This window comes from Polypterus senegalus, chromosome 10 (genome assembly GCF_016835505.1).
Source record: "Polypterus senegalus isolate Bchr_013 chromosome 10, ASM1683550v1, whole genome shotgun sequence".
In the NCBI taxonomy this organism is placed as follows: domain Eukaryota; kingdom Metazoa; phylum Chordata; class Cladistia; order Polypteriformes; family Polypteridae; genus Polypterus; species Polypterus senegalus.
In genome coordinates, this window is record NC_053163.1 from 152,355,549 (window position 1) to 152,372,584 (window position 17,036).

Below are 17,036 nucleotides of genomic sequence, written 5' to 3' on the forward strand. Positions count from 1 at the left end.
CACACATTAAAAGGTAACAAACAGTAAAGTTATTTCATTGCATTCTTTGCGCAGAGCAACACACTAAACATTCTTCTTATAGTACTGATGTGATTCAGCTGGAGTTCAATATCCCGGAGGTAAAATGAGATTCCAAAGTCCTCGACAAAGACAGCATTGCACCCAAAAAGGGGCCACGCCATTTGTTCAGCAATTAGTCACAAGTACAAGAATTTATTTCTAATGTTACGTTTAACAACACACTTCACAGTTGCGTCAATAAGCTGTTGGATGAACTGGCATTTGATGATAACGAGCCAAAGAAATACGGCGGCAGGTTTCACAACTCAAATTTTCGTAAACATTCATTTTTAATGCAAGCAGCTTATCAGTTCCGTCGACTTTACTGGTACTGAAGTAGTTGGATTGGTTAGAGAAAACGAGCAAATCCAAATCCGAGGTCTTGATCTCCAATGCTGGCCTATCGAATCCAAACATCCTCACTAAGTTGGGGCCCAACATCCAATCCAAAAAGCACAAGTGATTTTAAATTCTGTTTGACGTTTGGCGACTCCCCTGCCATTTCGGTTTTGCCCAACTTTCCTAAATAATGTGTACCCGTATACGTTACACCCTTGCCCATCTCTACTATTTATACAGGTGTACCAAACTCCCATTATATCAAAGTTGCATGCAATTGCACGCAACTCCAATGCATTTACTTAACACTCCTAGCATTAAGGCAAGTAATGTTTATTGCCCGACTTCTTCTACTCCGGCCCGGTTCCTATCTGACGTTACATGAACGTTCATCCCATCACGTGAAGTTCTAAACTTCCTGCAGAATCTTCAACTAACCTACTCACAACACATCGGTGCCCCTTCTGTTTAAATGTAACCCGTCACGGTGGTCCAGGTCCAGTCTGTTCCAGAAGGAGTCCCAATGCCCCCATAAACCCTTCTATCCATCACCAAGATTTGAGCCACGCGTGAAGCCTTCTGATCTTCTCAGTCTTACCTGGACTGGCGAGAGGCACAGGGAAAGCCTTTGTGCCAGTTCTACTCTTCAGTGTGGTACCTAACTTTTCAAATTTAGATTGCAGAACTGACAGCCAGCCCCCTATGTATGTCATTTACATGGAATAAGTGGTCAAGTAGTGTCCCAAAGTAGAGACCTTCAAAACTCAACTTGATGTCATTTTGGAAAAACTAAGTGGATAGGACTGGAGAGCTTTGTTGGGATGTCTAGATTGCTCTGGATAATGACAACCAGATCCAAGCCACCAGAGAAGGGCTTATCCACCCTTCCATTGAGGTCTCCTATCCATGAACACAAAAGGCAACACAACATACTTATTAGACTCCATGTCTGTGGAGCAAACCTGTGTCTCAATAGCCCTAATAATGGAGGACCCAACCCCAAACACACACACACTTGTCACTACTTCTCTCTTTCTGGGGACTGGTTTTAAAGTGACATGTTGGGAGCTCATCATTCCTACTTTTCAGAGCTACCATCCAGCTCAAAATGGACAGACACCTTGAACTCTGGTGTTGATGCCCACGAACTGTGTGTCACCTCTGTGCTTACATCCAACTGTTGCCCACTTTTTTTTTTAACCCCATCCTGTCCGGTGGGTGTAGTGGTGGCTCCGTGGCTAGGGATCTGTAGCAGCAATGACAACGTTGCTGGTTCGAATCCCTTAAATGCCAGACGTAACGCTCTGCTCCATTGGGCCCTTGAGTAAGGCCCTTAACCTGCCATTGCTTCACCCTAGGTATGACGTTAATCTTCACCCAGTCCTGCAAGAAGGTCCTCCAACTTACAGGGAAAACTTGGGGGTTGGTGGCAGGATTGGCACTCCCACTGTTCTAGTGTGGTGCTGAGGTGTCACCCGCTGTACTCGAGTACCAATCCAGGTGGTTCAGTGTGTGTGGTAACGCGTTATATGCGTGTGCTCCCAACCTCTCTCTATCTCTGGAGTCTCCTCCCGAGCCAATTTCCGGGGGACACTATCACTCTGAAGGCCTGCCAATTCTTTAGTACAACGCAGGCTAACCACCTGCTCCTCGAGTTAAGCGCTCCTAAAACTGAAGGTGTCGGATGAGCTGGCGTCTCGTGCAGATGTACAATTTCTAGAGGTGGACTTCATCAGATGGTAAATCATACAGGACTTGCTCAGGCTTACATTTGGCTTGGGATTGAATATAATTACCAATTTAACAACGTTCAGTACCTGTTTAATACTTACTGGTCTTCTCTAAACCTCGGAATTAGTTTAAAGGTGCCATCACAGCTACAAGGAAATCTTTTCTTCCGTCTGCTAAAATGTTTTTTTATTTTTTTTTTTTAATTTCTCACTGGACTTTTTCTGATGCTTTTCTGTTTTCCTTGGAAAATCTCTTCACCTCTTCTTTGTTTCCCCCCAACCAATACAACTATAATACTGCGTTGTTTAAACGTCCTGATTTTTAAATGTGTGCCGTTTACACCTCTTCATGCCATCAGTGCTCGCCGACTTGCGTTTAATGTACCCGAGTTAACCAAAAAAGTAAATTAATCTTTTGGATCCTTAATGACTACGAAACCCACTCGCTTATTTACTTCAAACAGATAAGAAGCGGGCAAATTTACTTACTGCCTGCATGCCCCGCGCTGCCGACTCAAAGATCGCAAACACACACTCACACTGGCCTTTGTTTCCGAGTAGTTTTTTTGGGGGGGGAATAAAAACGGCAAAAACCCATCTAAAGAGAAGAGACAGAAAATTATGTACCCGATCCCTTGGTAGCAACCAAAAACGAACTTTAAGAAGAAAATGCTGGAATTAAATATTAAGTTTCACACGCAAAGGAAGCGCAGCACCAAACTACAGCCAGTGGTGATGACGTCAGCACGCAGCACATTTTCCTTACGTCACCAAAGCCAAGCTCCGAACCACCAAGTAAAGATACTGCCGCACACAGGAGTAAAATGGGCGTCACCGATGGGGCGTGGTCAATCGTTTTTCGGTCACAGCCAATTACATATTCGATTTTTTGAGGTCAATCGCTTCTTTAATTAAAGCAGAAGTTAGAGTATTGCTGTCAATCACTTTGTCATTCAGCAAATCACCAATAGGGGTTTGCTGTCAGTGATTTCCTACTTATACCCAATTGCCTGTGCAACATTCCAAAAGGAAGGCAGGGGAGAGTCATGGAGCCCTTCTCAATGAAACAAAGCCAACAAAAACAACCCACTTTGTTGTTTTATTAAGCAATTAACTGTGCTACCCACTTCAGACGGGCTGAAATCTAAATAATCAATGTAGCCCTCAGTGTTAATGTTTGCAGTGCACCAAGCAACACGCATGTCTGTTATATGGAATTTGGTATAGGACTCATAAAGGCAGTGTTAATGTTTGTGATGCACCACCTGTTGGAATGATCAAATGCAATGCATTTTATTACGTTTGTGATGCACCACCTGTTGGAATGATCACGTGCAATGCAATTGATTGCTACATGTTTGTGATGTGCCTCTGCTGGAATGAAAAATGTAATGCATTTTATTACTAAAAATGTCGGTGATGCACCATCTTCGGGAATGGTCAAATGCAATGTATTTTATAACTACAAATGTTTGTGATGCACCATCTGTTGGAATGATCATATGCAATGCATTTTACGTTTGTGATGCAACACCTTTTGGAATGATCACGTGCAAAGCACTTTATTGCTATAAATGTTTGCGATGTGCCTCTGTTGGAATGACAAATAAAATGCATTTCATTACTAAAAAATGTTTGTGATGCACCATCTGTTGGAATAGTCAAATGCAATGCATTTTAACACTACAAATATTTGTGATACATCTGGTAGAGTGAAAATGTAATGTATTTTATAACTAAAAATGTTTGTGATGCACCCACCACTTGTTGGAATAATCGAATGCAAGGCATTTTATTGAGTTTGTGAGGCATCACCTGTTGGAATGATCAAATGCAATCTGTTTTATTACTATAAATGTTTGTGATGTGCCATCTGTTTGAATGATCAATGCAATGCATTTCGTTACTAAAAATGTAATAAAATGTGCCACCTGTTGGATTGACAGAGACATACACAATCAGACAGACACACAGACAGATGCCTATCCTTTCACTGAGCTAGACAATACACAAGATGGAGTGCTATATCGTAAGATATGCTGCAGTCAAAGGTGTACAAGTGCCAGATTCTTATGGAACAGTAACTATCGAATGTATTAATTGTGATTGAACCACAATTTTTACAACTGTCATTTATGAGTAGTGGTTAAAAAAACAAAATTTTGATCGATGTGTGTGAGCAACAATGTGATTCGCTGAAATCAAATATGATTGACATATCCCCACCCCAACTAGGTCCGCCCATATCTTCTCCAGGCTGCAGCAATACCCTTCCCCCGTAAACCCCAACACACACACACACACCTATTTGAGCCAGCAAAGCTCCAATTATCATTGTACACAAAATTCAGGAAGTGCCGGATTGACGGGTTAATCTACTTCCTGCTGGCGTGCAGGTAACGGATGGCACATGTTCTGCTTCGCTATCTCCACTTCTAATAACCGATTTCTGCAATAGAAGAAGTAATCGCTGACAGGCATGACTTAACAAAAAGCATCAAAACCAGACAAAGATGGTAAAGTTACTAAAGTAAGTCTGTTAACTTTCTTAAGCCAGTGTCAGGTAACCTTAATATCCGCACGCTCCTTTTTTGACAGGTAAATATAGAACAAACAAGGCCTCTTAGTTGTAATCTTATAACTATATTTGATCAAAGTTTTCCCAGCAACTATTCCTCATCACAGTCTCTTTGAACATTTACGAAGTTCCAGGCATGAAACAAGCAGACATGTGGCATTTAAGCTTTGTTAGTCAGGATAAAACAAAATTCTTAACATTGCAGCTACATTGAGCTGCATACACTAGCCAGGAGAGGGCACCGTTGCCTAGTTCTGTGGCATCGAGTAGGCACCCGCCATTCTGTTTCCCATCACCACAGACTCTCCCACGTTTACTCCGAGACAAGAATTTCCAAAAGCCGACTCCCATGTCAGTACAACACTAACGTCACCCCACAAAGGCACAGCGTCAATTTTAAGGCAAAATGTAAACTTCACATACTCGTTAGACTTAAAGTGCTAGCCACAAACATATGTGATGGAATACAGAATAAAATAATTAAAAAAAAAAAAAAGTCTTTTGTTTTATTTTGTCAAAACTCCATATAAGGCCAGAGCACTGGGCCCTATATAGATCAGCAGTCTCTGTGGGACCCATTTCTCTCTGTAAAACAAGTCCAGGCTCCAACTAATCCAATGCTAGTGGGCCCTAGATAGTCATCATTAACCCTTCCATGCCCCCCATTAAGATCTCCCCCAACCATACCCAACCCCCCATACTCCGGGCAAAGGATGTTTATATTCAGAATTTTCCATCGGGGGACAAACCAGAAGCTCTTCTTCCACAATTCTGTCACCCGGAAGAAAAAAAAAAATAAATAAATTATATTGCACGTTGTGAAAATAGCACAGATTGGACCAGGGACCAAAGCTCAGATTGGTTTCAAGAGTTAACTTCTATGAACTCAAAAACTGATTGCAAGTTTTGATAGCGGAGGGCCTGAGATACACACCACGGGCATTTACTCCTGAGAGCAGAAGCCTTTTGGAAAATTTATTACAGTAGAAATTAAAAAAAACAGTCCGCAAACTTCACTAATCAACACTTTTGAGTTGAGATACGGTGGAAGGTCATTTGGGAAGCTTGTGGGTCACCGAGATGCCACACTTGACGTGACGGCTGTGGATTTTAGCCCACATGACAGCAGTCTGATGGGGTAGGAATCGGTGTACTAAAAGCAGTTCGCGGTAATAGCAGGGATCAAAGGCGTCGAGGGTCTGAGAAGGAACGTGCAAGCCCGCCGTCTTGACCCCGTTATGGGACGTGGGTTTTAAAGCCGCCTTTTCTAAGCACATGCCCATGTACACGTCATCGATAGGCAATAACTCGATCCCATGCGACATGTTGTGGATCGTCTTGGCTGTAAACCTGGACAGGAGGAAACCACCACCACCACAGTATGGAGGATAGGAATTGGATTCTTGGACTTGCACGGGAATGTAATATTTACTGTGGACTTCTCGAATGGGGCCGACGTGACTGATCAAGTGGCCGGTGAAGAGATGTTTGTCCCCGTCGTTCTCCTTCAGGCCCTTCAGAAACTCTACCATATTGTCAGTGTTGGCAAAAATATCGTCGTCCCCATTGAGGAGGAAGTGGACGTGAGGGCACCGCAATTCCATCCACTGTAGGAAGAGAATCTGCTTCAGCGTGAGGTTGTAGAAGGAGTCGATGAAGTCAAACTGCAAAATGTCCTTGTGTTCCAGACTCTCAATTTCTAAAAGCGAGCCATACCTGCGGGCATCCACTGCGTTTCCCGAGACACCGGAGACAAAGATCCTGCGAATCCAGACGCCATCTTCTAATCGTTCTCTGCCCCACGTCTTTCGGATCACCTCCCGCCTATCGTAGTTCAACGGCGAGGACTTAATCATGAGCAGGAGGAAAACGTTGGAAGAGTCCTTGGGTGTCTCGCCGCACTTCGCAGGGGCGTCAATTAAAATGGGGAAACGGCGACAGTGACGGTAGCGTAAAAAATCCTTGATATGATCGGGAAGCTTGGAGAATCCAGAGATGTTTGCCGAAGATGTGTTCTCTGTGCATTTAGGAATCTCTTGGAAGAATACGGGAGGCATATCAAGGGTATCGCTGGCCAGCAGCTTTTCATTCTGCAGCGGAGGTGACTTTTCGTCAAGAAAACCCGACAGATTGTCAAAGGTATCGGTAAACAGGAGAATCGCAAGACACACAAAGCCAACTAGGAAGAGGGCAAGAGTCTCATATCTGCGGCTAACCCACATCTTGGCAACAGCTACATCAACATAGGCCTCTTCCAGGAATCTTTTATATTCTGTCAGTTCATTTGTATCTGTAAAGAAATAAAAAAAAACATTAATTAGGAATAAGGAATACTAAAAGGTTTTTTTTTTTTTTTTTTAAATTTACATACATACATAAAGTTTTCAGCTGTAAGTGCCCAGGAGGACAGATGGGCATCCCGCCCGGCTGGGAAGCCGTAATGAAAGGATGGCCAGATTGCGGACACTATATGGCCGGGATGGCTAAAAATATCTATCCTGGCTCTGATACCGGAAGGATGGACTGGTGAGAGCTGGAGGGTCAGGAGCAGCTCATTCCCTAAATTAACAGGTGGCAGTAGCCCTCGCAAGTAGTCCCAGTTTGGACACCCGCAGGGCTCCATGGGAACAGGGAGTTCTGGAGTGCAGCCCTGTAGGGGGTCCTTGGGTGATGGTAGTGGGTGCTGCCATGGGGAGTGAGGACAACCTCCCTGGTTTTTGTACAACCCAGAAGAGCCACAACAAGCCACGTCGTGTCACCGGACGTACTTGTAGGTTCAGCTTAAAAGGAGCCCCACTGTCATACCTTAGGGAGACAGCAGGCAATACACATAGGGAAGCAGGAAGAGACAAAAAGCGTATCGTTTGTATAGGTTTTGGGCTGTGTTTCAATGTTTGGCTGCATGTTGGATTAAAAAAAATCCATTATTTGAACCCTGACGGTGCTGGGTATTGAGGCTCAATGGCGCCCCCTACTGGTTGCACAGTCCTTAAAGCACGGGTGTCGAACTCCAGTCCTGGAAGGCCGCAGTGACTGCGGGTTTTCATTCTAACCATCTTCTCCATTAGTGACCCGTTTTTGCTGCTAATTAACTTCTTTTGCTTTAATTTTAATTAACTTGACTCAGACCCCTTAGTTGTCTCTTTTTTAAGTTAGCAGCCAAACAATGAGACACAAAATGAGCCGCCACATGTCCAGCTAACCTGTGCCTATCACATGATATCTGAAAATAAAGAAAAGTGAAGGTCTCAGTAAGGTTGATCTCTCAGGTCACCAAAACATTTTGACGAACAGAAAATCAACAGTTTTGGAAATGTCTGCTGTGGCAGAATGAGAGCAGCAACAGGCCACAAAATTAAATAATGAGCTTAATTAACAGCAAGAATCAGCTTCTCATTAACAGATTGGCTGGAGTTTGAAATCCCAGTTTAGCTGCTCATCTGTCGGCTCGTTTCATGTCTCTTTCCGGTTTGGCTGCCATTTCATGAAGCAACAAATCAATTCAGAGGGCCGAGTCCTTAAAAACAGGGCTATGAAAATGAAGGGTAAAGGAGTTAATTAGCAGTGAAAACTGGTCACTGATTAGGAAAAGGGCGAGAATGAAAACCTGCAGCCACTGCGGCCCACCAGGACTGGAGTGGACACCCCTGCCTTAAAGGAATATTCTACACAAAACTATATATGTATTTTTTATACATTACTAGGGGGCTTTGTCTCCTCTTTGTCTCTGCCGCTCGCGTATGTGGATTTCACTTCCACCAAACGACCAATCTTATTTCTCGCGGCTACGCCTCTTCATTAGGCAGAAGCACTACTTTTCTCTGATGGCCACACAAATTAGACGATCTACAAGTCTCCGACCTGAACTTTAAAGCCGAAGGATATCTACATACTTCTGACATATCACCTATGTCCATATATTCAAACTCTTTTCGCTGTTCTGTTATTTCACCGAGTAATAATTGCCGTTTTTTAGCGCTAACGTGATCTTTACTATCAGTTTTTTGAGACTTTCGAATTTTAGTACTTCAATAATCTCAAACGTGCTCTGCATGTGTATCACACTAACGTTTTTGAACCTCTTTACGACGTCTTCTACTCTGTCTTTTATTTCCGGCCCAGGGCACGGTTAAATCTTAAAGTCTCATCTCGCGAGATTTAAAATTACCTCTCTGAAAAAGTCTCGACTCGCCCCAGGATAAAAAGTCTCGATTCGCCCCAGGATCAAAAGTCTGACAAATGAGGAGAAGACCGTTCAGTCCATCAAGCTAGCTATCTATTAGCTAAGCTGTCCCAAAATATCTCATCCAGATTCTTCTTAAAGCTTGTCTGCCAAAGCTACTTTGTCTCAACATAAATGACTCACCGGTTGGCCCAGGCCACGAGCCACAACGTCAGTCAGTCTCATCTCATCACACCGTATGTGATAATCAGGGCCTCACCCTGTCTGCAATGGCCTAAAGGGCACAGACGAATGGCTGTCATTTGGTATTGCCATGCCACCTGGGTCCGTTCCTGCTGACCTGACTTCCCTCTATCACAGTGGGCTTTTATTCTACACTTCTCAGAGTTTTAGATTGCACGCATTTTGTGCAACCAATGATGCTGTAGAGGGACGCCACCTCATTCACTTATCACTTAGCCCAAATGCCAAATCAAACAGATTGCACAAGTCCATCCTTCCACCCTGACTGCCCTTAAGCGTCGTTCATGGGAGTGGACTATCATGATTAAGAAAATGGAAAGGAATCCAAATGCTCTGAGGCTGGCAAGGCTTATCTTTATGTTATTTGTCATTCTGCAGTAAAATGGCGACATTTGTGGTTTGATTTTACACAAGGAGGTGCATGACGTCACAATGCCCACGTACTGCAAAACACAAAACGGACTGCCCTGATTAAGAGAGGCAACACAAATTAATTTGCTTTTAAAGGAGATCCACTCAAATTGCGGTGGTCCTATGAAATTACATAAGTCAGGTCAGGTCGGGGAGCATGCACTGGTAACACCACCACACAAAGAAACAGCTCAGGATCCTGGTTGGCAAATCCCTAGGCAGACACCCCCAGGAAATGACCCCCCCTATCTGCTGCAGTCAGATGTTACGTGGGCATCCCCTTGACCTGATCCAGCCGCTCAAGTCTTCAACAATGAAGGTCCTGTGTGCCACGTTACGCACAGGTAAATTACACCACATGGCCATAGTGCTGTAACTGACAGTCCCTCACAATGCAGGTAATGTGCCTCTTTCTGGACACTGGATAGTGTTCATATCTCACAACCATATAGGAGAAGACAAGCAAAATAAGGAGCCCAAGCCTAAAGCCAAAGCTACAGCGCTTTGCCCCCTTCCTGATGTTTTTTTTTTTTTTGCACGTTTGTCACACTTGAATGGTTCAGATCATTAATCAAATTTAAATATTAGACAAAGATAACCCAAGTAAACATAAAACGCAGTTTTTAAGTGATGATTTTATTTATTAAGGAAAACAAAACTATCCAAACCTACATGGCCCTATGTGAAAAAGTAATTGCCCCCTAAACCTAATAACTGGTTGTGCCACCCTTAGCATTAACAACTGCAATCAAGCGTTTGTGATAACTGGCAATGAGTCTTTCACATCGCTGTGGAGGAATTTTGGCCGACTTTTCTGTGCAGAATTGTTTTAATCCAACCACATTGGAGGGTTTCTGAGCATGAACCCCTTTTCTAAGGTCATGCCACAGCATCTCAATTGGATTCAAGTGCGGACTTTGAAATTAAGGTTTTGGAGTGGTCTGGTCAGAGGTGGATTTGCTGGTGTGTTTTGGATCAGGGTTAGGGTTAGGTCATGAACTAATGGCTGGACATTCTCCTTCAGAATTTTTTGGTAGAGAAGAGAATTCATGGTTCCATCAATCACAGCCAATCATCCAGGTCCTGAAGCAGCAAAGTAGCCCCAGACCATCACACTACCATGTTTGACTGTTGGTATGATGTTATTTTTCTGAAGTGCAGTGTTACTTTTACGCCAGATGTAACGGGACTCATACCTTCCAAAAAGTTCGACTTTTGTTTTGTCAGTCCACAGAATATTTTCCCCAAGTCTTGGATATCATCAAGATGTTTTTTGGCAAAAGTGGGACAAGACTTGATGTTCTTTTTGGTCAGCAGTGGTTTTCGCCTTGGAACTCTGCCATGCATGCCCAGTCACTTTATGGTTAAGTGATAACAACTGATGTTAACTGAGGCGTTATTCTGGGATTTTTGTGAGCTCTCGGATGAGTCGTTGCTGCATTATGGGGTAATTTTTGTAGGCCGTCCAATCCTGGGAAGGGTTCACCACTTTTCCATGTTTTCTCCATTTGTGGATAATGGCTCTCACTGTGGGTCGCTGGAGTCCCAAAGCTTTAGAAATGGCTTTGAAATTCTATATGGTGTTCCACAAGGCTCTATCCTGGGTCCGCTGCTCTTTTTGATTTACATGCTTCCATCAGGTCAGATTATCTCAGGGCACAACGTGAGCTACCACAGCTATGCTGATGACACACAATTGTATTTATCAATAGCACCTGATGACCCCCAACTCTCTTGATTCATTAACCCCCAATGTCTTACTTGTGTTTCTGAATGGATGAGTAGGAATTTTCTCAAACTAAACAAGGAGAAAACAAATTTTAGTGATTGACAAAAATGGATATAATGAGGGTATTAGAAATAAACTTGATCCATTAGGCTTAAAAGTCTAGACGGAGGTAAAAGAATTTAGGGGTGATTATTGACTCTGACCTGAATTTTAAATCACATATTAATCAGATTACTAGGACAGCATTTTTTAATTAAGAAATATAGCAAAGGTTAGATCTCTTTTAACGTTGCAAGCTGCAGAAAAATTAGTTCACGCTTTTGTTTTCAGTTGACTAGATTACTGTAACGCACTTCTCCCAGGACCACCCAAAAAAAAAGACATCAGTTGATTACAAGTGTAGAATGGAGCTGCTAGAATCTTAACTAGGAAAAGAAAATCAGAGCACATCACCCGAGTCCTAGCATCGTTACACTGGTTACTTGTGCCATTTAGAATTGACTTTAAAATTACTGCTTACGGTTTACAAAGCCTTCAAACATCTGCTCCATCTTATAACTCAGAATGCCTCTCACCTTACACTCCAAATCATAACCTTAGATCTTCAAATGAGGGTTTGCTTAGAATTCCAAGAGCTAAACTAAAAAGAAGTCATGAGGTGGGCAGGCCTTCTGCTGTTATGCACCTAAAATCTGGAATAGCTGACCGATGGAAATTTGCCAGGCTGATACAGTGGAGCACTTTAAAAAACTGCTAAAAACACGTTAACATGGCTTTCTCACAGCTTCATTATAGTGCAACCCTGACATTCTGCATTTAACCATCATTATCATTCATGGTGGCTTTGTAATCCATACTAACTCCTACTTTCTCTTCCGTTCTTTTTCCGGTTGTCCGTGGTGGACATCTGCACCACCACCACCTAATCAAAGCAACACGATGTCCCTACATTGATGGATTAAAAGCAGGTGAACCCTGAATACCATGAGGACTGATTGAGGTCATTTATATTAGGTAGAATGCCTAGAGGAGGCTGGGTGGTCCAGTGGCCTCGGAACCCCTGCAGAGTTTTATTTATTTACTAGACATTAAGCCCGTTACAATAACGGGCACTAGAACAGTAGTGCATAAACATTTGTATGAACAGTCCATATTAAATGGCAAGAGACCTTGTATGTGGCTGTAATGTGCGTCACTGTATTGTGTGCCTTTAATTTTCTCTCTCAGTAATACTGGTTTGTATTTCCGTAAAATGCCTGTAATTTTGTCGGACAGTAATAGAGTGGAACCGATTTCCCCCATAGGATTGTATGTAAATACCATTAATCCGTTTCAGACCATATGAACTGTATGTGAATATATATATTTTTAACATTTTTAAGCACAAATATAGTTAATTATACCATAGAAAGGTGCGTGTCTGTCTCTGTGGCGGGCCTGCGTACATGCGTGCGTGTGTGTCTGTCCCCCATGTGGGCCTGCCTGTGTGTATGTGTGTGTCTCTCTCTGTCGCGGGCCTGTGTGTGTGTGTGTGTGTGTGAATGTGTCTCTCATGCGTGCGGCCGGCCTGCCTGCCTGCCTGCCTGCCTCGTGCGTGTGCTTGTGTGAGTGTCTGTCTCTCGTGTGTGTGCCTGCGTGTCTGTCTGTGTGTCTCTCTCTCTCTCTCTGCACACACAGGGAATGCACAGGAAGAGACTGAACACGTGCCGTGTGGCCCCACGTATGCGCACTTCACCAGAAGACACACACACACAGACACCCTAACCCTAACCCTAACCCCCTGTCCTCCCTGGCCATCAGACCTTACTTTTATTCTATGTTAGTGTTCCCTAATTTTCTTATTTATTTTGTCTTTTTTCTCTTTCTTTATCCTGTAAAGCACTTTGAGCTCCATAATTTATATGAAAATGTGCTATAGAAACAAATGTTGTTTGTAATCTTTTCCAGACTGATGGATGTCAATTGTTGTATTTCTCATTTTTTTCCTGAATTTCTTTAGATCGCGGCGTGGGATCTTTAAGGCCCACTTCGCTTTGTCTGCCGGGTTCTATTTAAGGTCTGGCAGTAATCAGGCCTGGGTGTGGATAGTGAGATTGAACTCAGTTTTCCAAAAAATGCGATTAACCACAGCTACTTCATGATTTAACAAGAGGGGCGCAATTACTTTTTCACATAGGGCCATGTAGGTATAGATGGTTTTATTTATTAAGGGGGGAAAAAAAAAACAACCTATCACTTAAAACTTGCATTTTCTGTTTACTTGGCTTATCTTTGTCTATTATTTAAATTTGTTTGATGATCTGAAATATTTAAGTGTGACAAACATGCAAAAAAAAAAAAAAAAAAAGAAAGAAACTCGGGAAGGAGGCAAATAATTTTTCAAAGCACCGTAGATAAGAATAGCTTCAAAATAACAAAGTCTACGTTCTGGAGTGGCAGAATCAGAGTTCAGATCTCAATCCAATGGAGAAATTGTGGCTGGACTTGAGAAAAGTCATTCACTTGGATCACCGGGACACCTGACAAAGGTGGAGCAGATCAGTAAAACAGAATGAGGAGAAATGGAAGGAGCTGACGCAGAGACTGAGAGAGACCCGAGCTGTCAAGGCCACCATCTATTAATGCAGGCATGACTGGCTTCAAAATTAAACCAAATTGGTTATCCCCGGTGTTTTATAGTTTCTTCCAGCATCCGTAAAAGAGCAATGGAGATGCGCTTTCATGTCACACAGCACTTCTCTCTTTGAAATGTCTAGGAACGCTCAACTTCTACAATTCGCTTCACAGTTAAAACTCTGCTCTTAATTGAGAAGATACAAACTGGTAAACATCAGGAAAGTCTTCATTTACTTCTGGCTTTAAGCACTTTTAAGGAATCGCAACCATTAACTCTTAAACTGGACGGCATGTGACGGGAGTCCAAAGCCACACAAGCCCTGCTTGGTCTACTGCTGATGCAACCAAACAGCCAGAAACTAATCTTTAGGTGCCCTTTAACGCAGGCATGACTGGCTTCAAAATGAAACTAAATTAGTCAACCCGGTGTTTCGTCCACTCTTTTCCTTCATCCATTAAATAGCAATATGATGCGCGTTTCAAGTCTCACAGCACTTATCTCTTAAAAATGTCTAGGAAAGCTCATCTTCACAGTTAAAACTCTGCTCTTAATTGAGAGGAGACACATTGGTAAACATCAGGAAAGTCTTTTTACTTCTGGCTTTAAGCACTTTTGAGGAATCCCGACCATTAACTCTTAAATTGGACAGCATGCAACGGGAGTCCAAAGCAACACAAGCCCTACATGGTGCAACCAAACAGCCAGACTCTAATCTTCAGGTGCCCTTTAATGCAGGCATGACTGGCTTCAAAATGAAACCAAATTGGTCATTCCTGGTGTTTTAAAGTTTCTTCCAGCATCCGTAAAAGAGCAATGGAGATGCGCTTTTCATGTCACACAGCACTTATCTTTTTGAAATGTCTAGGAACGCTCAGCTTCTGTAATCGGCTTCACAGTTAAAACTCTTGCTCTTAATTGAGAGGAGATACATTGGGAAACATCAGGATAGTCTTCATTTACTTCTGGCTTTGAGTACTTTTGAGGAATCACGACCATTAACTCTTAAACTGGACTACATATGATGGGAGTCCAGAGCCACAAAAGCCCTGCATGGTCTACTCCTGCTGGTGCAACCAAACAGCCAGACACTAATCTTTAGGTGCCCTTTAATGCAGGCATGACTGGCTTCAAAATGAGTTTTGTCCGCTAATCCTGCATCCGTTAAAAAGCAATATGAGGGGCGTTTAAAGTCTCACAGCACTTCTCTCTTAAAAATGTCTAGGAAAGCTCATCTTCTGCAATCGGCTTCATGGTTAAAACTCTGCTCTTAATTGAGAGGAGACACATTGGTAAACGTCAGGAAAGTCTTCGTTTACTTCTGGCTTTAAACACGGACTTGAAGGTTTTTGGCAGGTGAATACTTATGCCATCTGCTGCTTTGTGTTTAATATTTGCATGGAATTTAGACCATTCTGCAGAGATTGGTTTTCACTTCGACATTAAAAAGTTTTTTTTCAGCTGATCAGATTAAGAAAAGTGTCACGTTAAAGTATACACTGTGATTCAATGACATGTAACAAAACGTTAAAACTTTGTACAGGCACTGTATACTCAGTGTGTGTGTGTGTGTCTCAATATGTGCGAGTGGTCTCCTGTGGGTATTATTGTCAACAGATCAGAGCAGACATGCAAATAATTTCATAAACTTGATGAGACCGGAAGGATGGACGTTTCAGACAGATGAAGGTGTGGTGGTGAAGACCACAGTCATGTCCCCCACCATAGAGGAGATCTATTAGTTGGGTGTGTTAAATGAGAGCTCAGGAAGATCATTAAGATAAAGATGAGTGATACAGTGAGAGACATTAACACTAAGGAAGGAAGGAAGGAAGGAAGGAAGGAAGAACGAAAGGTGGCAGTAAGAAATGTGGTTAGAAGGAATAGTGAGACATATGAAGCAGTTAAGCCCAGCCATGTGTAGGTGAATGGCAGGCGTAAATGAAAGCATTAAGGTCTGGGGAGGACAGTCAAGAGCAACATCAAGTGAAGAGTGATGGACGTAGTGGACGCCCTGACACCACCCCTCAGACGGAACACAAAAATAGAAAATTCCCAGCATCGGCCCCTCATTCAATCCAGAAATGCCAACCACTTAAAGTCGCACTGACAAAAACCAAAACAAACTGTATTGTATATATTCAGATCGTCAGATGGGCAGACGACAGTGGAATGAAGCGTCCCAAATTCACATCTTGTGCCCAGTTGCCGTATGGAGGCTGCACATTTTCTCCAAGCTCAGATTTTGCTCCGAAACCTCAAAGATGTACATTTGTTTGTTTTTTTCTCCATTGTTTCCATAATTTTGCATGATAATCACTGGCCACTTTATTAGGTACACCCTGCTAGTACTTTATTCAACCCCTTTATGCCTTTCAGAACTGCCATAATTTTTTGGGCCATAAATTCAGCAAGGTGCTGGAAACATTTCTCAGGGATTTTGCTCCATATTGACATATAACAACAATTTGTTATCTGCACTTCCATGATTACGAATCTCCCGTTCCACCATATCCTAAAGGTGCTCTATTGGATTGAGATCTGGGAACTGTGGTCCAATGAACTCCTGGCCATGTACAAGACACCAGTCTGAGATGATCGGAGCTTTGTGACATCCTGCTGGAAGTGGCTATCAGAAAAGGTGTACACTGCGGTCATAAAGGGATGGACATGGTCAGCAATGAGGCTGTGGCATTTAAATGATGCCTAGTTGGTACTAAGGGATCCAAAGTGTGCCAAGAAAATATCTCCCACACCATCACACCACCAACACCAGCCTGATACAAGGAAGGATGGATGTTTTCATCATCAAGTCCTTCCGTGAGAACCCTAAATCCAAAGAGGACTGTTTCATTTATGTTAGGTAGAATGCCCAGAGGGGACTGGGTGGTCTCATGGTCTGGAATCCCTACAGATTTTATTTTTTTCTCCAGCCGTCTGGAGTTTTTTTTTTTTTGTTTGTTTTTTCTGTCCCCCCTGGCCATTGGACCTTACTCTTATTCGATGTTAATTAATGTCGACTTATTTTGTATTCCTATTGTGTCTTTTATTTTTCTATTCTTTATTATGTAAAGCACTTTGAGCTACTGTTTGTATGAAAATGTGCTATAGAAATAAATGTTGTTGTTTTCATGTTGTCAACATTCTGA

At 42.7% G+C, this 17,036-nt stretch overlaps 1 protein-coding gene across 5 annotated transcripts in view; it reads right to left on the reverse strand.

Annotated features, from left to right (window-relative positions):
- Positions 1-3,831: 3,831 nt before the first annotated feature.
- Positions 3,832-17,036, reverse strand: part of LOC120537847 (N-acetyllactosaminide beta-1,3-N-acetylglucosaminyltransferase 3-like) — a 127,639-nt gene continuing 114,434 nt past the window's right edge. For all 5 annotated transcript variants that reach the window (XM_039767082.1, XM_039767081.1, XM_039767083.1 and 2 more), the window contains exon 4: positions 3,832-6,997. In XM_039767082.1, the coding sequence (XP_039623016.1) occupies positions 5,760-6,929 (1,170 nt within the window). In that variant the 5' untranslated portion in view covers positions 6,930-6,997 and the 3' untranslated portion in view covers positions 3,832-5,759. The remainder of the gene's footprint in view (positions 6,998-17,036) is intronic.